The 25,464-nt window shown below is 49.8% G+C and overlaps 1 protein-coding gene across 2 annotated transcripts in view; it reads left to right on the top strand.

Moving 5' to 3' along the window:
* The window catches only part of INPP5D (inositol polyphosphate-5-phosphatase D), a 120,992-nt gene that overhangs the window by 64,676 nt on the left and 30,852 nt on the right, over positions 1-25,464 (top strand). The window contains exons 1-10 of one of the 2 annotated variants that reach the window (XM_087424670.1): positions 1,035-1,180; positions 1,413-1,500; positions 5,728-5,808; positions 5,972-6,043; positions 7,077-7,200; positions 15,827-15,933; positions 17,805-17,907; positions 20,581-20,777; positions 21,233-21,350; positions 24,975-25,071. In XM_087424670.1, coding sequence (XP_087280796.1) covers positions 1,167-1,180; positions 1,413-1,500; positions 5,728-5,808; positions 5,972-6,043; positions 7,077-7,200; positions 15,827-15,933; positions 17,805-17,907; positions 20,581-20,777; positions 21,233-21,350; positions 24,975-25,071 — 1,001 coding nt within the window. In that variant the 5' untranslated portion in view covers positions 1,035-1,166. Of the gene's footprint in view, positions 1-1,034; positions 1,181-1,412; positions 1,501-5,727; positions 5,809-5,971; positions 6,044-7,076; positions 7,201-15,826; positions 15,934-17,804; positions 17,908-20,580; positions 20,778-21,232; positions 21,351-24,974; positions 25,072-25,464 lie in introns of those variants that run through there. The other variant, XM_004427694.3, reaches the window with a different exon arrangement.

Below are 25,464 nucleotides of genomic sequence, written 5' to 3'. Positions count from 1 at the left end.
ATAACATAACTTTAAAAAGAGTGAGAAACCAATTTAAAATAAGCAAATAATTGCTCCCTAGTAAATGCTGCTGATGAATTTTGAACTAAGGTAGGCAAAAAATTGCCAAGGAAAAGGTGAAAAATAGAACATTAAAAATTATAAATCACTTTATAATGAAATCAGCCCAGCTAAGATGAAAATAAGAGAATGGAAAAAAGTATTTACAACACCTAGGTTAAATAAAAAGCAAAGCAATATGTAAAGAGTTGATACTAATGTATAAAAAGACTAACAAAGTACCCAACAGAAAACTGACGAAGAACACAAATAGTTTATACAAAGAGAAATACAGTAGAAACCAACCATGTGGACACATACTTAATGATATTAGAAATTTAAGATATGCAAATCAACTCATCAATATTGAAATGCAATGTTATACCCTCTAAAAGAGAGCAAGAAAGAAAAGAATGGAAAGGATTCGGACAGCACACAGGATGAGCAGGCTCGAACAGTGCAGATGGCCCCATAACTGGTACCATCACTCAAAGGCTTGGCAAGATTGATCAAGAGCCATAATCTCTGGTTATCCTAAAACTGTAATTGAAAATAAGAAAAGAAAAGCTATATGAACAAAGCTGTTCAGAGCAGCCTTTACTTATAATCACCAAGCTCTCAGAATAACCCAAACATCTTCAATCGACTTTGGCACATTTACTCCATAGAATATTTTGAAACCATTAGAGTGTTAAACATGTAAAAACATGAACAGTTTTTGGTGTATAATAAATGGAAAAAAACCCTCAAAATTGTCTGCCCACCATGGTTAAAACAATGTGAAAAAATAGAAAAAGATGAAAAGAGAACAAAGAATCCACAAAGCACCAGTATAGGAATTGTCAATGGATTAGACAAGCAAGTCTCCCTGGGCGTCAGTCTCAGCGGCTAGGAGCACACTTGAACCACCACGCACAGATCGCCAGCACAGGAAGCCCCTGGGGCACTCATTTAAAATGCAGATTCCTGACCAAATCAGGTTGCGGCCCAGAAATTTGCATTTTTAACACTCAGGTGTATGTTTGATTCTTATAAACACTGAAGGTTGGGACTCATCGCTGATTAAGTGATTTCAAAGTAGCTTTGTGATTCTAGATTCAAGTTTTCTACAGGCTACGTAGTCAAGTATGGCTAAACAGAGGTAAACCAAGTCTACGCATCCAGACTCCAGTTTGCTCTGGGGTGGGGGACAGGAAGGAGTTGGGGTTTGGGGGGTGGGCCGGCGCTGGTAGGCCTGGATCTTTGCCTGGGCTTGTCGTTCTGGGAAAGATCCTTGCCTTTGCCAGACCGGGTGTGACCGGGGCTCCAGCTGGAGTGATGCCTCAGCCAAGTCCTCACTAATCCTTAACCTTCACCTTGTCCTCTGCCCCCAGCGAAGTCATCCGGACCCTCCCCTCCCTGGAGTCTCTGCAGCGGGTGTTTGACCAGCAGCTCTCCCCCGGTCTCCGTCCACGGCCTCAGGTAAAGGCTTTGGGGTTGGAAAGATGAGACGGAGAAACTGGGACCGGGGTGGTGGGGTTGGGGAGAGAAGAGTAAACAGTGTTCCGAGGGCTCAGAAGGCAGCCCCCCACCCCACCCCTGCCCTGCATTGGCTGGACAGCCAGAGCATGGGGTGGGGGTGGGAGCCTCAGGACCCGTTTCCCCTGACCCCCCACCAGTAAGGCATTTTCCGCTGCCTGATTCTGATTTGAGGAATAAAGATTTCAAATCACACGCCCATCAGCCAAACTACTTATTAGTGCTTAATAAGGCAAGCCAGGGCCTTTTCCCATCATTTCTCATCAGAACTGGAAGAAAAACATGAGGTTTCGCAATGCTTGATCCTGCCTCTTGCCCCAGGAAGAGCAAGGTGAAGGTGCCCCCCACACACACCTGCTCACGGCCTGGCAGGGGGCCAAGGCCGAGTTGTCCACTGAGCAAAGACCTATGTATCAAAAGGTGTCATTGGCAAAGTTAAAAAGCAAGCAAAAGCAGTATTTTAGGAGAAAGTACTTGCAACAAATATAAGGGACAAGGGATTAATATATATTTTTTTAAAAAGTTCTACAAGTAGTTAAGTAAAAGCAACCTAATTTTTGAATGGGGAAAGGATATAAAAAGGGCTGTTTTACTGAAGAGGGACTGGGAATGGCCAATATACATATGAAAAGATGTTCAGCCTCACCTGGTAACTGGAGAATGACAGGCAAAATGAGGCCATCTCTTGCCCATCAGATGGGCAGAGTTGATTGGTGGAGTCAGGGCTTGACTGGGATGGGGAATCAGTGACTCCCGGGGGTTCACTGCTTGCTCTTGGGAGTGGAAATGTGTTTTCTGAAAAGTAGTTTGGTCATTTGCACGAAAGTGTTAGGCGCACACATCCTTCAAGCAGCAGTTCCCTATGTAGGCAGCTGTCATAGGGACCACACTTTTGCACAAAGAGATGTTGACAAAGATGTTTATTGTGGCTTTGTCTCTAAAAGCAAAAACACTGGAAACCACACAAACGTAGAGAGATGGTGAAATAAAGTATGGTGCAGAATTCTATTCTAAGGTGTGCGTGCTGATGCGGAAAGATCTCCAGGGCATGCTGTTGGGTGAAGAAAGCAAACGGCAGAACAATATGTAAACTATGATGCAGGTTGATGCATGGAAATCATACCTGAAGGATGTATACCCAAAAGGCTACTCCGGCCACCACGGGTGGTGGGGGGGGGATGGAATTGGGCAGAAGGTGGCTGGGCCAAGGGGGACTTCAGTTTCGTCCAGATTGTTTGTTAGAGGATTTTACTGAGAAAATGTATGTGCGTTTTATTTGTACAACTTAATTCATCGGAGAGAAAAAAGGTAATTTTGCTTTCCTCAAAGTGAATGATAGGTTAATTTCCGGGAGAGTAAAGGCAAACCCAGACAAAATAGAGGCCCTGCCAGACACTAAAATTTAAATGGTTTGAATGGAAGACCGCGCACCCAAATCTTTGAGGTAGGTTAGAAGAGGGAGAAGCCTCTGGAGAGATGCGCTGACTGCAGTCACACTGAGGGTGCTGCCCCGGCTGAGGCCAAGGTGTTTGCAGTCATTGGCAGGACGGAGCAGCGACAGGATGGCGGGGGGCACCAGGCGTGGTTGTATTGAAAGGGTTCTCAGTCCCATGTCCCGTATGAGACACTGGATCTCAAAGAAAACCAGAGAAGGTCGTTCTTGATGCCTTCAGAAATTCACAAATCGAGGAGGGAGTTCCGAGGCTGCCTGAGATAGAGGGAAGAACGCTGGCCTCTGGACCAGAAACATCTGACTCACCCTCACAGGTCCTTAGTTTCCCCATCTGTGAAATGGGCAAAGTGACATCCAACACTCTGGGCTATGTGAAGGAGGAGGTGAAATTGCGTGTGTGAGACTTCTGACCAGGGTAGACTCTGACCAACACTAGCCCCTACCCCTTCAGTGGGTGAGACAAGAGGGGGGCCCCTGGAGCCCTGTGTGGAATTTATCTGAGAACTGCAGGGAGGTGCAAAATGCAATGTTATCAAAGTGACCGCTGGCCTGAGGGCTGGGGAGAGACCTGGGTCTGCCCCGCATGAAAAAGGACAGTCTTTAACCTTCGAGCCCACATCCTCCTTTGAAAAGTTCAACTGAAAAGTAAAGTGAAATAACTCGATCAGCTTAAGTCAAACCACAAGTGGCACTCAGACCAGTTAGCCCACTTCCAGGCTAAGCTGTGAATTATGCCCTCAACCTTGACACTAGTGACGTTTGGGGAGCGGGTCATTCTTTGTTGTGGAAGACTGTTCTGTGCATTGTAGGATGTTAACACATCCTGGCCTCTCCCCACTAGTGCCATTAGCCTCCCCCAGTTGTGACAACCCCACATGTCTCCAGACATTGTCAGATGTCCCCTGGGGGGCAAAATCACCACTAGCTGAGACCCACTGGGCTAGATCTACATTCAAATCTCAGGTCTACACCAGCTGTGTGACCTGGGACAAGTTGACTCACCACTCTGACTCAGTTTCCCTATCTGCAAGACAAGGATTAGAAGAATCAATACACGTGAGGATTAGACGAGCAAGCACATTTAAATACAGTCAGTGTGGAGTATGGGCGTAAGAGCTCATCAAATCATCGTGTGCATTCCGCCTGATAAGAGGCAGAAGGTAGGCAAAGCTCCAGCATTGTTTTAATCCGTTTGTTGCAAGAACTAACTCCCAGTTTGTCAGTAATTTCGTTTATACTTTGTAAGTTTTGGCCAAAGCTGCCCCAAAAGACACAGATTTAAAAGAGGGGGGGGGAAGGCGCCATCTTAACGCTGCAAGGTGACTGCCCTGGGCAGCGAGCAGATAATCCCAAGCGTCCGAGTGGGACAAAGAGGAGGCTTGAATCTGTTCTTTTCAGTTCTTTATGAGCCCCTTCTGCTGACTGGCCTTTCTTCTCCGCCCTTCCCTGAGTCTCAGCTCCACTCCCAATCAGTAATAACCGTAGACTGATCTTGAGCTTTTTTAAGCAACAAGGGCAAAACCAAAAAGTAGTCAAGAGAGACAGTGTTGGCAAATTTTAACTGCTGTGGTGATGGCGGTGAGTTGTGGGGGGTGATGGGTGCTGGGTGGGGCGGTGGCGATGGTGGTAATGGAAGTGATGGGGCCTCTGGTGGGGGTTGGGGGTCGTGCTTGGTGTTCAGTTAGTTATACAGACAGGGGTGTGATTTTCCTGTCCTGCTGGAGGGCAGGGATGGTGTCTTATTAACTCCGCATCTCCAGCAACTGGCAGCTCCTCTGGCACAGAATAACTGCTTCGTAAATGTTTGTTCTGTGAATAAACGCTTGGGACATGGACTTGGTGCTGGTCAGATGTGGATTCAAGTCCTGCTGTGCTGTTTACTAGCTGTGTGACTTTAGACAAGTAACTTCAGCTCTCTGGGCCTCACGTATTCCTTGCACAACTTTACCGAGCATCCTCACTGGCCAGGCACCGTTCCAAGCACCAAGGTCGCAGCATCGAACACAGTACTCATGGTCCCAATTCTCCCGGAACATACGTTCTAGCAAAGGAAACATACAAAGAACAAATCAATGATCGTGGTGATTGAGAGGAAACAAGGCAGGCTGATCTGGTGGCTGTTTTAGCTAGTGTGGTCAGGGAAGACCTCCTTGTGGATCTGAGACCTGAATGACAAGGAGGTGGCCTTTGCAGGTGAAATCTACATCTCTGGGGATTCCTCAGAGAGTGTAGCTCAAGTCCATGGGTGGCTCAGAAGTGAGGATGAGCACGGCTGGTGTGAGGGGTAGATCATACACCCTTAGAGGGCAGGGTAAGGAGTGTGGATAATTTCCTCCCAGTGGTGGGAAGCAACTAGAACCGGGTTTTAAGTGGTGGGGTTGGCTGTATTTTGGAAGTAGAGCGAGAGCACTGATGCAGCAGATGGAGGAGGAGGAAAGATAATAATCAAGGCAAGTGCTAGAGTTTTGTTTAAGCAACTGAGTGGATGAGGGAGAAGCAGATTTAGAGGGAAGAAGAAATGAAGACATTTTTTGGTCGTGATAACTTTGAGATGATTGAGATAACCCTGATGTCCTCGTCTGCAAAGGGGGATAATGATGGTACTCACAGGTTGTGAGGGGTGAAAGGAGATGAAGCGTGGAAAGCGCCCAGCGTGGCGCCTCTCCATGGCTGGCACTCTGGCTGCTGTCCTAATGTGCGCTTTCCTTGTCTCCCAGGCACCTGGCGAGGCCAATCCCATCAACATGGTGGCCAAGCTCGGCCAGCTGACAAGTCTGCTGTCCTCCATTGAGGATAAGGTACGTGGGGGTCCTGCATCTTCTCGGGGCTTCTCTTTGGTCCCGTCTTTGCTCAGAGAATGCCCAGGTGTGCCGGCTCTGTGCTCCCTTTGACTCTGTGCCAAAGGATGCTGCCTTCCCCTCGCCTCCCAGCCTGAAGGGCCTTGTGCATTTATGCCCACAGGTCAAGGCCTTGCTGCATGAGGGTCCTGAGTCTCCCCACCGGCGTTCCCTCATCCCTCCGGTCACCTTTGAGGTAAGTGGCTGTGGCCTGTGCTCCACCGTTGGCCAGGATTCTGGTCCCTGTGGAAGGAGGGCTTTCCGCTCGGCTGTACAAGGGCAAGGAGCCCAATGGCCAATAATGGCAGTAGGCGGAACCACCTCCCTGTGGTGATTAAACATTGGAATGGGTGCCCAGATGAATCTCCTTCACGGGGAGGCTCCCCAGGGAAGAGCTGTCCTTCTCAAATTGGGGGCAGTGAGTGACATCAAACAGGGAGCCCCCAAACTGGCTGCAAAGTAGTGCCTCAAGAGGGAATTAGGACAAAAATACAATTCCCGTGGGTTCCCTGAAAGGGACTGAATTAGAATCTCCATTCTCGGAAATTCCCAGAAATTTGTTTTTCTTAATGGTCCTCAGAGATTCTGGTGCATCCAGCCCAGCACTGGTTCCACATTCAGAAACAGGACGAGATGCCCCCATGCCCACCCCAAAGTCCTTTCTAGCCCAGATGATAATTCTGTATTAAGATATAGTTCCATCTTCTGAGCATGTCTAGGCACTTATCTTTTATCCTATTTGTTATCAGTAAATGTTCAATTATTGGTTGCAACAAGGCCCAAGAGCTTAAATTTATTACTCACATCCTTTCTGGAAGGAGATGACACATCAGATTAATGAGTGTTGTGAAATGAAGCAATGAAAGAACCATTTTCCAGTAGTTCATCTGTTTCCTCTACCAAACCTCTTGGCAGAATGGATGTTGTACACACAATGGATGAGCTGGGCTCCTTCCCACATTTTAGCGGTTCTCAGGAGCTGCCCGTGGAAACGTGGACATGCGGTGCTGGGGTGAGGGCAGCTCGGATATAGAAGCCCGACGGCCCGACACGGGACACCAGGGCTGGACTGGCCAAGGGCTGCCCAGCCATACAGACAAGGGGCTCATGGGCTGGCACCAGGAAAGCCCAGACAGAGACAGGATGACCAACATCTCCTCTTCCTCCCCAACCTCTTACTCTCCCCCTCCCCCTCCTTCCCCTCCTCCCTCTCCTCCTCCTCTTCACAGGTAAAGTCGGAGTCTCTGGGGATTCCTCAGAAATTGCAGCTCAAAGTAGATGTCGAGTCTGGAAAACTGATAATCAAGAAGTCCAAGGATGGTTCTGAGGACAAGTTCTACAGCCACAAGAAAAGTAAGACCCCCTCACGCCCACAATGCTCTCACTCTGCTAGTGCCCTTACTGACGGCCAGTCAGTGGCAGACTGCTGGAAAACAAGTGCTGCCAGGCGCGTCCCACCCCTGTGCTGGGGTACCCACTGCCCCCTCACCTTGTCTGTGAAGCTCCTACCCAGCTCTAAGGCCCAGATCTCGTGCCCCCTCCTTCACGACGCCTTCCCTGTACATTCTGCCTCCTTCCTCCAAACCCTGGGAAACGGGCTTACACTTGGCGCTGGTGGCAGTTCCTAGTGTGTGTGTGTGCTCTTCCTCACTAGGAGCCAGGCTGACGCACGGGGTCACCTCGCAGTGCCTGGTACAGGGCCCCGTACATATAAGGGTGTTGACAGCATCTGGATGCATCTTTAGCGCAGCATAGACTGAGAGGAGGTTTAGCGTGGTGCTCAAGTACATGCACTCTGGAACCAAACTGTCTAAATTCACATCCCAGCTCTGCCACTTAGCAGCTGCGTGACCTTGGATGCGTTGCTTAACCTCTCTGGGCCTCAGTTTCCTCATCTGTAAAATGGGGATGGTAAGGATCAAGTGAAGAATCTACATGTGAGCCTCCTTAGGAAAGAGCCTGGCACGCAGGAGCAACGGAGGCTTTGTGTTTTGTACCATCAAGTAAACTCATGAACAAAATGGAAAATGTTCCCACACCAAATGCTTATGGAGAAGCTGCTGAGGGCAAGACCCTGGGGGTCCAGGTGAGCGGGATGGATGAAGCCTCTGCCCACACGGAATCTACATTCTGATGCATTGAGCAGCCGATAAATACTCAAATATATCAATGATGATGATTTCAGCCACTGATGAAATGTTCTGAACAAAACAGCGTAATGGGGGGCCAGCCCAGTGGCATAGTGGTTAAATTCACGTGCTCCACTTCAGCAGCCCAGGGTTCGCAGGTTCGGATCCTGGGTGTGGACCTACACACCACTCATCAAGCCATGCTGTGGCAGCGTCCCAAAATAGAGGACGATTGACACAGATGTTAGCTCAGCGACAATCTTCCTCACCAAAAGAAAAATAAAACAAGAGAACAGGGTGATGGTAGAGAGTAAGTGGGGGCAGAATGCAGTTTAGAGGGGGCAGAACACAGTTGAGAGGGGGCAGAAACTTGAGTTGGCAGTCCCAGTGGGGAAGATGGCAAGTGACAGCTGGGCATTGTGGCCAGGGGGCAGAGGGAAGAGAAAGGCTTTAGGGAGGCTCAGAGGAGGGACCCCTGAAGGACAGCTGGACTTTGGGTGGCAACAGAGCAGACTGAAAAAAGCCAAGATGTGGCCCTGACATCCACTGCCTGGGGACATGCGAGTTATTAGAAACCAGCTTGGACGGGGTGTCCTGTGGATGGGAGGACTTTGCTTTGCTGGCCTGGGATCGAGGAAGTGCAGACGGCCTGGACAGAGGGGATGTGGGAAAGAGGCGGTGCTAAGAGGACATCTGTGTTCCAGGTCTGGTTGACCCACAGCGTTGGGTTCCCGCAGGGGCTGGTGCGCAAAGGGCACAGGTGAGGGAGGCCCTGCAGGGTCTCGGGACCAGGGGGATTCCCACTCCCAGCTGGGGGCCACGTGGGACTGGTGATCGCCGGTGCAGTGGAGAAGACTTGGGGAAAGCACCTGAGTTTCCTGAGCTTCTGGCTGACAGGTGTCGACACTTGCTTAGCAGTGTTTCTTTCGGTATGTGGCCGACAGGTCCCCCTAGACACTTGAGAAGTGCTGTGGGTCTCCCCTCAAATAAATTCGCACCTTCACCGGACAGTTTATATTGCATTTCAGGAGGTTTTCAGATCCTCTGGTCTACGAACAGTATTTTTCCTTCTTCAGGGTCTCAAAATCCATTTAGTAGCTCATAACTAGGGATGCCAGAACCAACAAATGAAAAATACAGGACACCCAGTTAAATTCAAATCTCAGATAAACAACGAATAATTTTTTAGTGTGTCCCATGCAATACTTGGGACATACTTATAGTAAAAAATTATTCCTTTTCTGAAAAGGAATCCTTGGCGTCCTGTCTTTTATCTGGCAATCCCAGGCATGATCAGCATCTTTTGTTCTTAATAAAGATAGCTGAAATCATCGTATCGATATATTTGAGTATTTATTGGCTGCTCAACGCATCGGACCGTAGATTCCATGCAGGCAGAGGCCTCCTGCCTCCTGTTCACCCTGGATCCCCAGTGTCCTGCCCACATCTTAATAAAGTTGTATGGGAATAGAACAGAGCAGAAAAGGATAAAAATAGAAAATACCTAAGTGGTTTTGTAGAGAGTAAAGGTAAATATTTTTTCATGAACTTGTGCTGTAGTTACACACACGTGCATGCACACACATAAATTTGTGTGCCTGGGGTCACACATGAAACAAATTTTTCCTGGGGGTCACAGGCAAAAAAAATAAAAGGACTTAAGCCCCTGGGCTGGAGGCTTTTCTTTTTCCTGCTGTCTGGAAGCAGAGGGCTCCAGTCTGGGTATGTTAGAAGCCTGACTGTGGGATGGAAAGTTCTGGAGGCAGGTTCTCTTTGGAGACCGTGGCTGATGGCCAGAGCTGGAAAGTTGGGAGCATCCTGCTGCACCAGCCTTGCCCCGCAGATGCCCTGTAGGGAGCGTGAGCTGCACTTCCACACTGTCCCCCACTGTCGTTTAGCCCGTGGGTTGGAGTGGCCTTCAGAGACTGTCCTGGTTGGCACCAGGCACCAGCAGAGATGGCAGCACACCGGGCACATCCCACTTGGGTCTCTAGGGTCCAAAGCACCAGCTACACCTCACCCCATCAAGAAGCTTGTCTGAGTTGTCTGTTCAGATGGCAAACCTTTGGCCTGAAAGCTAAGCCCTATAAATAACGCCCATTGCCCTAGAAGTCCCTAGGGTTGGAGCTCCAGAGGGGCGAGAAGGGAGGTTATATATTCAGCACTGACTCAGTGCCAGGTGCTGGGCTGGGCACAATATGACAGAAGATAAGAGCACAGATGGGCTCTGGGGCTGCACTGCCCAGGTTGAAATCTAAGCTCTGCCTCTTGCAAGCTGTATCACGTTGGCCTAGTTACTTAACCTCTCTGTGCCTCCATTTTCTCATCTGTGAAATGGGAATCACAATAACAATAATAGGTTTCTCATAGGCTTGTCATGAGGAGAGAGGAACTAACACATGTGAGAGCACCTCTCATGCCCAGTGGCAGCACTAGCCCCATGGCAGAGTGTCCAGGCAGAGGCCAGGGGAGAAAAGTCTGCCCCATCCTGCAACCTCCTGCTCCTGAGTCCCACCTGGGCTGGGGCACCAAGGTCCAAGTGATGCCCTCAGGGCAACAGGGAGGATGGGAGTCTGGGGACCAGCCCGTTGCAGGGAACGGGTGCAGCGAGGGGAAGAGCATAGCTGGCACAGGGAGGTGTTAGAAGCCCACTGTGAGTCCCAGCTCAGCCACTTGTGACCTTGGCCTAGTGCTCTTTCTCTGGTCCTCAGTTTACTCTTCTGTCCAATGGGTGTAGCAGCATCCTATAGGGCTGCTTAGTCTTAAATGGGCAAACGTGAAAGTACGGAGTGCCTAGCGTCCCGTAGATGCTCCATAGGACTGGCTGCTACCAGTACCACCATCATCACAATTATCCCTCCAAGGCAGCTGTGAGGAAGGCAGACTAGAGCAGCGAGGAGGATGGGTTAGGAAATGAAGGCCCTAGATCCTGGAGTGTAACAAGCTGTCATTCACGGAGAGCTGAGATCATAGTGTCAGGGCAGAGCCACTCTGTCCACTGCCAAGTCGGGCAGGAGAAATGAGGACTTGCTGAGGATCTGAGCAGGAGAGGGACATGTTGAAAGTGATCAGCTTAGAACCATGCTTTCCTCTTATCTGTCAAGGAGAACAAGTTACAGCTGAAAGGGGTGGACCCAACTTTGACAAGAGGAAACGGAAAGCTAAGATGAGTGAAGAGATTGTCAAAGATGCTGATGGCTATAAAAAAAACTTGAGGTTTCTGGACTGAAAGAAATACCTCCCAGGGTTCTGAGAAGCACTATGTGTTCTTATCAATTTAATTCAATGGACATTTTTCTTTTGAGCATCTTCCAAGGACCAGCCCTGAGTTACAGTCCTCCCTCAAAGAATTTGCAGTTTAGAAAGGAAGCTGATATGTGGGCATGTATTAGAATGTGTGTCAGATGTAAGGTTAGCCCTGAGAGAGGACTGACCAGCTCTCTTGTGGGGGGAGGGGGTGCAGGGAGACAACACCACAGAGAGGGCTCTGTCTGGGGGCTTTGAAGGATGAATAGGAGTTTACCAACCATGAGGCAGGGGAGGGCATTTGGACTGAGAGGACAGCAGGTGTAAGGAATTGAACAGGATTTTAGGGAAATCATATGTCCCTTGTGGCCTGGGAGTGGGGAGCAGGGGGACATGGGGTCCAGATGTGGGCGGGGCCTTGGATGCCAAAGTAAGGGTTGGAGATGTTCTCCTGTGAGCTGGAGGGTGAACACAGACCTTGTGGAATTCTGGACAGCTGGAAAGTGGCTGTCAGATCAGGGGTGTGTGGAAGAGCCAAGCTGGCACTAAGAGGCCCCCCAAAAGACCAGCTCAAGTCGAGAATGGACGATCACAAGGCAGGTTTGTGAGAAGCATGGATGCCCAGAGCCTGCCAGCCCGGACTCTCTGAGGGCCTGGCCCGCCTGGCTCCTGTCCTCCCTCCAGGCTGGTGGAGCCCTGCTCACCCTCTGTGCTGGCACCTGTCACATCAGAACACAATTACCTCCCCCAGAGTGGGAGGGGTCTTTATCTTACACACCCTGGAATCCAGGCTCCAGCACAGGACCTGGTACTCAGCAGGTGCATCTCAGGGATTGCCAATTGACTGAGGCACTGTTAACGGTGCTCAAAAAGCCCAGACTCCCCCTGCCCCCTGCATTAAGGTGGGCGTCACAGAGGCCGGGAGGTGAGTCTCTTTCATGCGCTGTTAAATCCTCCGTGTCTAGAACAATGCTTGGCACAGAGTAGGTGATCAATACATACGTACTGAATGAATGCGTGGACTCTAGACCAGTGAAATAACACAGTTCATGTGGCCGACATGTTTAGGTGGCTTCATTATAGCTGGCACTGAAGGCAGTGTGCATCAGGGGCGAGGGGCTCTGGGTAAATTGGATTCGTGTCCCGGCTCCACGGCTTGATGATGGTGTGACCTCGAGTAAGTTACTTAACTACTTGAAGCCTCAAGGTCTGCATTCATAAAACAGGGATTCCTGTAGGGTTGTGAGGACTAGTGGGATAAGGCATGTCCTTAGCTGCCATGGCACACAGTCAATTTCCAGTCATGGTTATTGTTGTGAAGTGCTGCCCACCTGGAGGAAATCTTTGGTTGCAGGTATCAGAGCTTCCTTGCCCTGTTCCCATCACCACGTGCATGAGTAGCTTTGGCATCAAAGTCTTCTGTGCATTGGAAAAGCCAGTTGCCGTATGAGGAAATCATAATGCATTCACTCACTCAGCAGCTACTATGTGCCATCACTGGGGACACGGAGGTGAGCAAGCCAGGTGGGGTCCTAGCTCTCAGGCAGGTTACATTCAAGTAAGAGTCAAGGAGACAAGAAGCAAGTACACAAGTATATCAAGCAAGAGAGCGTGAGGGAGCAATAAACTCTAGGCTGGGAATTTAAATAGGGTGATAAGAATGATGGAGGAGCGCCGTTTGAGCTGACACCTGAGTGTCAAGAAGATGCTGGCCATGCAAAAACCAGGGAAAGACACCCTCGGCAGAGATTCCAAGGCAGGAGCAAGCTCGGCGTGTGAGAAGGCCGCGGTGGCTAGATCACAGGCGGCCTGGAGATTGGGTACCAGTCACGGGGACCCGGTGAGCTGCAGTACATTCTAAGTGCAATGAGCCACCGTTAGGAGATTTTAAGCAGGAGAGTGGTGTGAGGCCACTTGAAAATGAACTCTGGCTGCTGTGCTGAGAATAAATTATGGCAGGGACTGGGTGGAGACAGGGAGACCCATTAGGAGGCCATGACAGTAGCCAGGCAGGAGATGGTGGTGGCTTGAGATGGTTGGAATGATGGACATATTGTGAATGTTTTGAAGGTAGAACTGCTTGGACCTGCTGATGCGTTAGATGTAGAGGGGCACGGGAAAGAGGAACAGAAAAGGGCTTCTGGTTTTATTTCACTGGGTGTGGGGACAGGTGGGCCACTTATTGGCCGTGATAGAACACTAATCCTGATCAAGCAAAATGTCCCATCCCGGAGGCAGCCATGCAGTCCTGCAAATGATGTCAAGGAAAACCAGAAATTCAGAGGGAAGGAGACATGGCCTACCAGTAGCGGATTTAGAAAAGTCTCGGGGCATGAGTAGGAATCACACCACGGGACGTTTACGGCTGATGGGATTCCTGAGAGCACAGGACGTCCATGACTTCGCTCGGGTAAGACTTCTGGTCAAGATGGTGGTTGAACACGCACACTATTGTCAGTTCCCTTCCTAAAGGCAAAACTCACAAGGACAAAGAGAACAAGAGAAAATGATGGCAAGGAAATTCTGCATGCTGAAAAGCAGAAGGATAATGATAACCGACTTACAGGAACAAAAAAGCTAAATTTTAAGCATGTAGTAGGAAAAACTGTGACACCTGACTCATACCACAGAAGCCACAAGTGTACAGGAATTGATAGCATCAGGGGCCCCTAGAGTAGGGCTGAAGATGGGGTTATAAACAGCAGGCGTGGATGAAAATCTACTTCAGAAGAGTTAGACCCGCCAGATCCCTCTCCACTCCACACAGCCAGTGGCTTCCCTCACTCATTAGGCAGAAGACGGGCTGTTTATTCTCTGGAGAAGGTAAAGGACCAGAGGACACCAGGCCTAATGAAGGCAGAGGAAGCTACTGAAGACAGAGGACGAAATAACAGTCCCTTTCTGAATTCTGAGACCCCAGCCTTCGTGCCTGCCCGGCTCTGGGCTGCTGCCAGCCAGGCCCACACTTTCCAGATGAGAGGTCGGAAGATACTTCTCTGGAACACGTGACCAGCTCAGGGGCAAAGATCTAAAGACGCTGCCATCATGAATCAGCCTGTGAGACCACCCAGTGGAGAAGCCCTGCTCGCCAGACCCCCGTTGTCACTGCTGGAACTCCCGGCCATGGAGCACCAGACATCGGAGGGAACCCTGGAATACGAGACAATCAGACTCAAGGCAAAAAAAAGCAAAAAGACAAAAAACCTGGATGAGATAGATTATGTAGACTAATAGAAATTGCCATGAAACAAGAGCAGAATGCTATTTAAAAAGGAACATTCAGAGAACAAAATAAAAATAAAGGAGGAAAAGGGAAAAAGAGCGAGAAAGGGAAACATAAAACATTACGAAAACGTAGCTGAAATTTAAAAAAATAAAAACTCAGTGGAAAGGTGGAGAGAGAAAGTTAAGGAGCGTTCCTAAAAGGCAGAACAAAAGACAAAGTGAGGGAAAATAGGAAAGCAGAGATTTTTAAAAATTAGAAGACCCGTCCGGGAGATCCAATACCAAAATAATAAGTCTCAGTGAGAGAAAACAAGGAAACAGAAAATTCGTTAAAGGAACAATTCAAGAAAAATTCTCAGGACTGAACCACACCAGTTTCCAGATTGAAAATGACCCCTCAGGTGCCCAGCACAACGGAGGGAAACCGATCCACCCTGAGGCACACACAACATTGGAAAGTCTACAACACTGGGTTCAAAGGAAAGATCCTAAAACTTCAGAGCGAAAGATAGATTACAGGCTGTGCCAGGGGCCCAAGGCCACCTCCAGGTTCAGTGATTCACCAGGAGGACTCAGCATAGCGTCACACAGCTGTGATTTATTAAAACACAGGGATATGATGCAAAATCAGCAAAGGGAAGGGCCCACGGGGCAAAGTCCAGGCACAGGCTTCCATAGGACGCACTTAATTCCTCCCCCAACAAGCTGTGACAACACGACTGAAGTGTTGTCCACCAGGGCCTCTCATTAGTGACTCAGCACTCAAGGTTTTTCCTGGGGGCTGGTCACATAGGCACATATCCAGATTCCAGACTCCCAGGAAGAGAGCAGGCGCTCAGAATAAACCACACTGTTTGTACAAACACTGTAGGCACGGAGAGCCGCTTCTAACAGTTCAGGAAACGCTGGGAACTCTCCCCAAACATCTCCCCATAAGGATAACAGTCAGACCTGCCGTGTTAACTCTCTTCTGCACACATGGGATCAGAATAACGTTGAGTTTCTCCGCAGCAATGCCACAAACTGGAGATGAAGCAATGAAAAAGCAAAAAAAAAAAAAGGAAGGAAAGAAAGGAGGAGGAGGAGAGAGAGATAAAGAGAAGGGAAGGAAGGAGGAAGATGAAAAGACAGCCCTGCTGTCTCTGCTCTGGCCAGGTCACTTCTTGCTTGTTCCAGGCACCACCCTTCCCAAGCATCAGCCCCTCCCCAGAAGAGCAGCCAGGAGCTTGAGGGACCTGGGAGACTAGACACTCATCTGTGCTCAGCCTGGGGACAGGGAAGGCAGGAAATTGATGGTCAGGTGCTTGGAATATAGCGGAGACTGAAAGTATTGGGTGATGAGCAGATGAATGAATAAACGAACTTCCATTTCTCTTAAGTCCTACAGCTCATCAAGTCTCAGAAATTTCTGAACAAGTTAGTGATTTTGGTGGAAACAGAGAAGGAGAAGACCCTGCGGAAGGAATACGTTTTCGCTGACTCCAAAGTAAGTGACAATACACTTCTAGGATGGTCAGAGAGGGGAGTGAGGAACGCATGTTTTCTAAGCTTTGCTACATGCCTACAAATTGGCACCATCAGCTCTCTCAGTTCTCACAACAGCCCATTTCCCACCTGAGAAAGCTGAGCCCAGAGGGGTTAGGGCACGTGTTCCAGGCCAGCTGGGATTTGAGCAGTCACCACTCCATCGTCCCCCCCGCCACGCTGCCTGCCCCGAAAGGGTGCATGCTTTATCACCTGGATGTTATCCAGCCCTGAGCCCCACTGGGAGGCTTTAGCTTCCCTGGGTTGCACCCAGAAGCCCTCAGGGGCACCCCAGATTTAAATCTGAGTCCCAACCAGCACTCCCTCATTTGTACACTTTGCCCCACTCTGCAGAAGTGAGATGCCCTGCTAGGACTGGCTCCTGGAGTAAGAGGTGGTGTGGGTGAGAGGTGGGAAGAACCTGGGGTCTGCGGGAATCACGGTAGGGCCTCAGTACAGCCAGAGGAGGGTTCTCTGTGACCTGATCCCTCACTTCTGATGTGCCAACCAAGGGCTGGAACCCACCATCACGGCCTCCTTGTTTATCCCCTACTGTACGGCTGGCTTGAGGCAGCGAAAATGGACCACAGGGCACAAAGGGCTCCCACCACATCCGGTGTTGGCTGACTGCATGGGAGGCGCTGTGGGAGGCCAGTTGGAGGTCTGGGGGTGTCCAGAGAGCTGGCCGAGAGGATGGAAGGACTGGGAGAAAGGATAGAGAAGGGACTGGGAGAAACAAGGAAGGAGGGACAGACAGTGGTGGCAGGCAGAGAGAAAGAACATCTCACTGGGCAGTGTTCTGGGCGCATGGGCTGGGTCCAAAATCCTGTTCTGCCATTGCTGCAAGCCGAGAAGGATTGAGACACAGCGGTAAACTGGCCCCAAATTTTGAGCCATCCCCAACTAAAGACAGGTTTCTATAAAGACAGCCGTCATAACATCTTTGTGAGTTAGTTTCTTCACAGGAGACTTAGCAAGATTTGCAATTTTTAGGTTGAATCTTATGAAATTTCCATTCTTATAGATCTGAAACAATCAAAAATTGCTCATCTCATACGGTACAACCTAAAATTTTGTGCACACTTGTTTAGTCAGCCTGCCCTACTTGACCATAAGCTAAGAGAGGGCCACCTGTGCTTTGTGCCCCACTGTGTACCCAGGAAAACGAAGTGAAGGCTATTAAGGAGGTTCTGACAGCCTAATTATTTTCTTTAATTTAAATTTTCTTTCATTACATAAGTAACCTCTTCTCCTTGGGGAAAAAGTAACAAATAAGCAAAAAGTTTAAAATAGAAACTCCCATATACCATTAGGAAACCTGGGACTATACCCTTCTGGATTTTTTTTTTTTTTTTTTCAATAAAAATGCAATGATGCTTTTCATACTGCTTTGTCAACTGGCTTTTTGTACTTAACAATATATTTTGACCATCAATCCTTGTTGATAAAGTATTTCTGCACCAAAATTTAAAAACTCTATGGTATTCTATCATATGGATGGCCCATACTACAATAATTGTTTCATCCCCTAAGATTGGACATTAAGGTTGTTTCCAGTTTTTTCTGTATTAATATATGCTGCAGTCCCCGTGATGTGGTTGGGTCTTTGTATGGTTCCTGGTTATTTTCTTAGAGTCAGGTCCTTGCAGAGGAGTGGCTGGGTCAAAGAGATCCACTTTTATAAGACTTCAGATGCATGTTTCCAGATTCCTCTCCTGGAAGTTCGTACTGATTTGCGCTGCTCTCAGTTTTCTTGAAGCTGACCAATCCTTTGAAAGTATAATGTGCAGGGGGCAGAGGTCTGTCTGAGTCTGTCTGCCCTTCCATCCCTAGAAGAGAGAAGGCTTCTGCCAGCTTCTCCAGCAGATGAAGAACAAACATTCGGAGCAGCCAGAGCCTGACATGATCACCATCTTCATCGGCACCTGGAACATGGGTAGGTGCATATGCCTCCTCTTCCTCCCACCTTCTCCCCTTGGGTTCTGCTTGGCTGCCTCAGCATCCTCAAATGGCGGGGAACACGTGTCTCCCCACTCCCGTCCCCAACCCATCTGCACAGCCTCCTTTCTAGGGAATTCTACCCTTTTCCTGAGACAGTGGGCAAGAGAAATGAGCTCTGGGGGTCTCATATCCCGAGACTTTGCATGTCTAAATTGGAAACTTTTAGGTAAAGGGTCTAAATATCTAAGTGAAGGGGCTCTTGGGCACCTGCCAGCCTTAGGCAGCTCGCCAGGGGCCCCAGGCCTGGAAGCAAGGACTCTCTCCCTGAGTAGGGTTGTCAGGTTGAGAGAGAGAGAGAGGGGATGACCAATTAAATTTGAATTTCATATAAACAACAAATACTTTCTTCTTTTTTTTTTTTTTTTTTGGTGAGGAAGATTAGCCCTGAGCTAACGTCTGTTGCCAATCTTCCTCTCTTTGATGAGGAAGACTGGCCCTGGGCTAACATCTGTGCCCATCTTCCTCTGCTTTTTATATGTGGGATGCCTGCCACAGCATGGCTTGATAAATGGTGCATAGGTCCGTGCCCAGGATCTGAACCTGTGAACTCCAGGCCACCAAAGCAGAGCGTGCAAACTTAACCACTACGCCACTGGGCTGGCCCCAACAAATACTTTTTTATTTTTTATTTTTTTATTTTTTGCTGAGGAAGATTTGCCCTGAGCTAATGTCTGTTGCCAATCTTCCTCTTTTTGCTTGAGGAAGATTCACCCCAAGCTAACATCTGTTGCCAATCTTCCTCTATTTTGTATGTGGGTCACCGCCCCAGGGTGGCCACGAGTTGTGTAGGTCTGCGCCCAGAACCAAACCCGGGCCACCAAAGCGGAGTGTGCAGAACTTAACCTCTACACCACCAGGGCTGGCCCCCAACAAATACCTTTTTAGTATAGGTGTTTAGCTGGAAATAAATAAATACATACATACTAATTATATATTATGCTAAATATGTATACTACCATATATATTTATATACTAATATATAATATACTAAAAATATAAATATAATATACTGAATATAAATTGTACTAAATAATTATTTAGTGTAACTTCAGCTAGAAATAAGTCCTAAATACACACCAAATATATATGGTACTAAATATGTGTACTATTTACTTATATATATTTATATATTAGATATATTGTACTACATATAAATTAGGCTAAATAATTATTTAGTGTAAGTATTCAGCTAGAAATAAAAACATAAGTAGATACTGGGTGTCCAGTTGAATTTGAATTTCAGATAAACAGATATTGCATGGGACATGCTTATTCTAGAAATTATTCATTGTTTATCTCAAATTTGAATTTAACTGGGCATCCTGTCTCCCCCACTTTGTCTGGAGCAGAGTCAGGGCCACCCCCTCCCAACGCAGCAGATAGTCGCCCAGCAGTGTCTGGGAGGAGGGGGCGAGCAGCCGCCCATCACGAAGGGCCAGGCAGTGATTTGGAAATGAAAACACATATGCGACTCCTGCCCAGTCAGCTGAGTGGAGGATGGGCCGGTCTTCCAGGAGGGCAGTCAGGAGAGCTCCTGACCCCCATGCCACCAGCCGCCAGCCCTCCCCAAGCCTTCATGCCCAGATATGCCAGGGGCCACGGCGGCACCGAAGGAGAACTCTGGCCTGTGCTCTGGGGTCCTGGGCCCTCTTCTGTCCTCTCCAGTGTTTCTTATTGGCCGCTTGATTTCATCATCTCTCACGCTCGGGGGTTCATGCACATGGGCACACGGCCCCTTTCTGGTGTTTCCTCTGTGAGCATGGATGTCTTAGATTTACCTGGGCCTGGTTAAGGCAGTCCTGTTGCACAACTTCAGGGGGCGCCCTTCACACAGAAGACAGTGTGAAGGAGCTGGCTATACCAGGCGGGGTGGGAGGGTTTCCCCAAAAGAGACCACCAGCCCCCAGTGCTTGTGCACCCAATATGAGCCATAGTGGGGAGCAGAACTCAACAACCGTCAAGTCACTTCAGGTCTTGGTACTTGTGAGCTAAGAAGGTTCTGTCTTTGGGGGGAAATTTTACTCAAACTTCAAGGGCATTGCAAGGGGAAATAAATCTTTCATCACGTCTTTATTGAGCTGCTTCAACTCATTTTTCAAAATGGCCATGGAGGAGGATGTCCACACTCCTCCCGTTTCTCTGGCTAAGACCTGCACATCTCTCTGTCATTAGCTGAGATCTCTCTTTTGCAAGGAAGCCAGTGTTGTCTCCCACAGTGGGGTGGAAGCCGCCATCCTAAACCTGTCAGCCTCCTGGGCTATCTCTCCAGTGGAGTGTAAATTCCTCGAGGACTGTGTCTCAGTTACAGAGTAACCCCAAAGCCTGGGGCAGTGTTTGACGTCTTGTGCACCTAGTTTAGGTCACATGGAATCTTCGGGTGTTTCTAGTATTTGAAACTTAACATTATCTTTAAAAAGAAACTTAACTGACCTCTGACCCTATCTGACATCCTGGGCGATATTGGTACCCAGTTCTCCACCTAAGGTATTTCATTGGGTGGCCTGAATGGTTATCAGTGACTATATGACCACCCCCCATGCTTTCCCCACCTCTGTTGTGAATTCCGATGTACCTTTGACTCACTTGGTGTTGGGTTTTGCTGTTGAAGGTAACGCCCCCCCTCCCAAGAAGATCACGTCCTGGTTTCTCTCCAAGGGGCAGGGGAAGACGCGGGATGACTCTGCTGACTACATCCCCCACGACATCTACGTGATCGGCACCCAGGAGGACCCCCTGGGCGAGAAGGAGTGGCTGGAGATACTCAGACACTCCCTGCAGGAAATCACCAGCATGACTTTTAAAACAGTGAGCAGCCGGCCGCAGCCCTGGGTGGGACACGGGGGCAGGGGGCTCTGCCAGGCCGGCTGGGAGCATCTCAGAGGCAAGGGCGGTTCAGACTATTGGCTTTCAACTTCCAAAGATGCCTGGATGCTCAGTGGTCCCCCCACCTTCCAGGGCCAGATGGGGGCACCTGTATTCAGAAATTGATGGGGCCCGTGGGCATTGCTGAAAAACACTGGCGTCCTTTCTTTTCCCTGCCTGTGCTTGTAGATCATCTTTACTTCATTGAAATCTTGTCCGTCCTCGCTCTCATCTTTAGATGCTTTGTCTTATCTGTGGGGCATCATTAGGAGTCCCCTGCAGGTTAGGAATTACAGACAGGGTACCCCACACCTGGAGGGCAAGGGCTGAGTGAATTGCTTGCTCTGGGGTCAAGCACAATGCCGTGGCCGAGGGTCACAATGTTGTCCTCCCTACAGATTGCCATCCACACACTCTGGAACATCCGCATCGTGGTGCTGGCCAAGCCAGAGCACGAGAACCGGATCAGCCACATCTGCACGGACAATGTGAAGACGGGCATCGCCAACACGCTGGGTGAGCAGGGAGGGGGCCGTGTTCTCCATAGCATGCTCCTGCCCACACTCATGTGTCCATCCCATCCGGGCCAACCAGGACCTCCCCAGGTTAAAAAGTGAGCATCTCACGTCCTGGGATCCCCTCAGTCCTGGGCAAAGCTGGAGGGTTGGTGCCCCCGAGCCCAAACTCACCCAGTCTACGCCAGAGCCTGGCTACAATGCAGATTCTAATGCAGCAGGTCGTGGGGAGTCCAACATTCCGTGTTTCCAACAAGCCCCGGATGGCATCAGAGCTGGTGGCCCACAGTCCCCACCTTGAGTAGCTGGGACCTAGAACAGGGGTCAACAGACTCTCTGTAAAGGGCCAGATAGTCAATACTGTAGGCTTTGCGGGCCGTGGGCAGCTCCTCGTCCCTGCTGTCCTCACACAGAAGCGCCCGCAGGCGGTGTGAGAATGAGGGAGAGCGACCGTGTTCTGTGAAACCTTCTTTACAAACACGGCCGTGGGCTCCATTTGGCCCACAGGCTGTGGGTTGCCCACCCCTGCCTAAATCTGAACCCTCTCGGGTGGGATCCGGAAACTGGTGTCAGCTGTGAGCCAGTGGGGACAATCAGGGTGCTTCAGAGAATTGAAATGAGCGGAGGCCTGCATGAGTGTGTGTGTGAGTCTGTGTGTGTCTGTGAACAAGTAAGTCCGTGTACGTGAATGCGTGTTTGTGAGTGTGTGAGTCTGTGTCTGGGTGTGTATATGAGTGTGTATGAGTTTGTGCAGGTCTGAGTTGTGTTTGTGAGTGTGTTGAGTCTGTGTACTGTATGTGAGGGCGTGTGTGGGTGCATGTGTGTGACTGTGAGTTGGTGTATGTGACTGCATGTTTGTGAGTGTGTGTGAATGTGAGTCTGTATGAGTGTGTGCATATGTGTATGAGTGTGTGTATGAGAATTATGAGTCTGTATGTGCGTGAGTGTGCGAGTCTGCCTGTGAGTGCACGTGGGCAGGTGCACCCACACGGCCGAGGGTGGAGCTGAGGGCAAGGCCAGTGGTTTCTGGCACTTGGAGTCAGGGACAGGACAGAGTCCCCAAGATAACAGGAAACAGGAATTGCTGCAATCGAACGTGAAAAGCTCTCGGCTCTTCTGCTGACAAACCGCACACTGCCCGCGTCCACACCCACCTGCCCCTCCTTCCTTCCTGTCTCAGTGGCTGCCCTGTTCTGAAGCCCACGCCCTTCTGCTGCCCAGGAACCTCTCCCTAGTCCCTGTCCCATCTCAGCCAGTGCTGCCCGCCTCCTTCCCGGCAGCGTGTGATGTGCTCAAGCCTCCCGTCACCAGATACAACTGCACCCCAGCCAGACCTCGCCCCTGGCTGCTGCCCCAGCTCTTGCTCATCATGATGGAGCTGACTCTGTTCCCCCACCCCCGCCCCAGCACGGTACTAGACACTGGCTGGTTACCACGGCAGACAGGAGCCTGCTCGCATGGACAGACAGGCAGTGGGATGGTTTCCGAGAGTGAGCGTGTTTGCAAAGGAGTGTGTGGTGGGTGGGGCACGGGGGCTTCAGGTACTCCTTGAGATAGGAGCTCAAGGGGCCTCTCTGAGAAGGGGCATTAGGACTCGAGTCTGAGGGGTAGGAAGGGGTCAGCATGGGAAGAGCATTCCACAGCGGGAACGGTGAAGCAAAGACCCTGAGGCCCGTGGGCTGCAGCTCCAGTGGGTGATGGGGACAAGGCCGGAGAGGGAGGCTGGAGGCCTGGGCAGAGTCTGAGCTTTACAGCCATTGAAGGGCAGCTTGGAGGTGAGGAGTTCCCATGCGTTGACCCCTCCTTCACCAGGACTTCCCCTCCCTCTCTCTCCCTTGGGGCTGGCCTCTACCTCCTCCACTCCCCCAACATGGCTCCCAGCCGTGGTTAGCACAGGGCCAGAGCTCAGAGAGTGCGGGTTGACTGATGGGACACCCATCCTTAGAGGAGCTAAGACCTTTCTGAGTGTGTACCCTGTGCGAGGCCACGTGCTAAATGCTTCACAAGTGTGACTTCATTTAATACAAACCCCTGTAGGGGCAGGAACTGTCATTAGCCCCATTCGCAGACAGGACCTGGAGGCTGCCAAGATGTTCCATAACCTGTCGGAGGCCCAGTGACAAGAAAGTGGTGGGCAGGGATTTAAACCCAGGCTGCCCTGCGGGAGAGGGAGAAAGCAGAAAGGAGATCCCTCCTGGGGGAGGGGCGCAGGGCGTCCATCATTGCTCAGAGCAGCAGAGAGTGAGGACCAGAGCGCAGGACGTCTGTCCTGACTCTGCCACTGGCTAGGCTGCAGCTCCCCCACCATGCCCCAAGGAGGCAGAGCCGAGTGACCTCCAAGGTCCTGTCACTTATGTCCTACCCAGTGCTGTCCAGCCCAGACGGAATGTGAGCCACAGAGGTCGTTTTAAATGTTCTAGTAGCCACATTAAAGAAAGTAAAGGGAAACAGGTGAAGTCAGTTTTAATAATACGTTTTATTAAACCTCATACATTCAAAACATTACCATTTCAATAGATACTCAATATGAAAAATGAGTAGATAGTTCACATTCGGTTTTTCTTACTGAGGCTTATAATCCCGATGATATGCTTACGGCCCGTCTCAGTTTGGACCAGCCACCTCCCAGTGCTCACAGTATGGACGGCTCGCAGCTACCGTGTGGGACAGGATGGTTCTCAGCCTTCGGCGTGGGTCAGAATCCCCTAGAGCAGAGGTGCACACTTTTTCTCTAAAAGGCCAGATAGTAACTATTTTAGGCTCTGCAGGTCGGGTAGTCTCTGTTGCAACGACTCAACTTTATCTATGGGCATAGCTGTGTTCCAGTAAAACGTTATTTGTGGACTATGAAATTTGAATTTCATATCATTTTAATGTGTCAGAATTTTCTTCTTTTGTTTTTTTTCCCAACTATTTTAAAATGTAGAAACCATTTTTAGCTGGTAGCGGGCCAGTGTTTGCCTACCTGTGACCTAGGGGACTTGTTCAACACAGATTACCGGGCCCCACCCCTGGAATTTCTGAGTCAGCAGGTCTAGGGTGGGGCCTGAGAATTTGCACTTCCCATGGGTTCTCAGGTGGCGCTGTTGCTGCTGGTCCGGGGAACACACTTTGAGCACCACTGGTCTAGAATACAGTAAAACTCTAACAGAAAAAGAGTGAGGTCTCAGTGCGGGTTTTGGTCTCACCAGGAGCCTGGAGTTAGCTGGGTGGGAGGTCAGCCCGCCCAGCCCCAGGCTTCTCTTCCTGAATCTTCTTCCCAAGGATTCTGGCTGCTTTTGGTTGTCCTGCCTGCTTGGCATGTTGGGTAACTGTCAGCCCCCTTAGAGGGAGATGCTGGGATGGGTTATCCCAGCAGCATCCTCCCTCAGCCCTGTGGAGACGCCCAAGGCGGCTGGCCATTCACCCCATTTTCTCGTTATCCTAGAGGTATCTCACCCCCTAGTCCCTGTCACCTGTGGAATCTCCCACCCCAAATGAACCTGTTCTGCTTTCTTCCTTCTTCACTTTCCCTCTCCTGCTTTTCTCCCTCGATATTAGCAATGTTACTTCACCTTGATTTCCTGCCCCTTGGCAAGTTTGCCTGTTGGAGACTCTGACTTCTTCCTTGTCCCTCCACCTTTAGGGAACAAGGGAGCTGTGGGGGTGTCATTCATGTTCAATGGAACTTCCTTGGGATTTGTCAACAGCCACTTGACTTCTGGAAGCGAAAAGAAACTCAGGTAATGGCACTCCTTCCCCAAGAGCCTATATTGGGATTATTTGCCCAGGTAGACCTCAGCCCCCTCAACACCGTGTGACTGCTCAGCCCTCACTTGGACCGTGTCCTGTCCCGCTCGGGCTTCTGCCATGGTCTCGTTAATGGCAACTCCAAGACAATAGTGACCTCCTGTGCGGATGGATCTTGTCTGATGAACAGAACGACATTTCTTTGAGTCATTCACCTAATAGATGCCTAAATACTCCTCCATTTCTCAAGGGAAAAATCTCATCTGGGGCACCTTACAGATCAAAGCCCATTTTGCCTATTGGTGGCCCAGTCATGAAGACAGCCATCTAGAATATTCTTGATTCTGATTTCCTGCTGAGCAGATGCTCCTGGGGCCCATGCCCTG

This window comes from Ceratotherium simum, chromosome 37 (genome assembly GCF_057802395.1).
Source record: "Ceratotherium simum simum isolate JZ-2026a chromosome 37, ASM5780239v1, whole genome shotgun sequence".
Taxonomy (NCBI): domain Eukaryota; kingdom Metazoa; phylum Chordata; class Mammalia; order Perissodactyla; family Rhinocerotidae; genus Ceratotherium; species Ceratotherium simum.
Note: the sequence above shows the minus strand (reverse complement) of the source record. Positions and strands in the feature narration are given on the sequence as shown.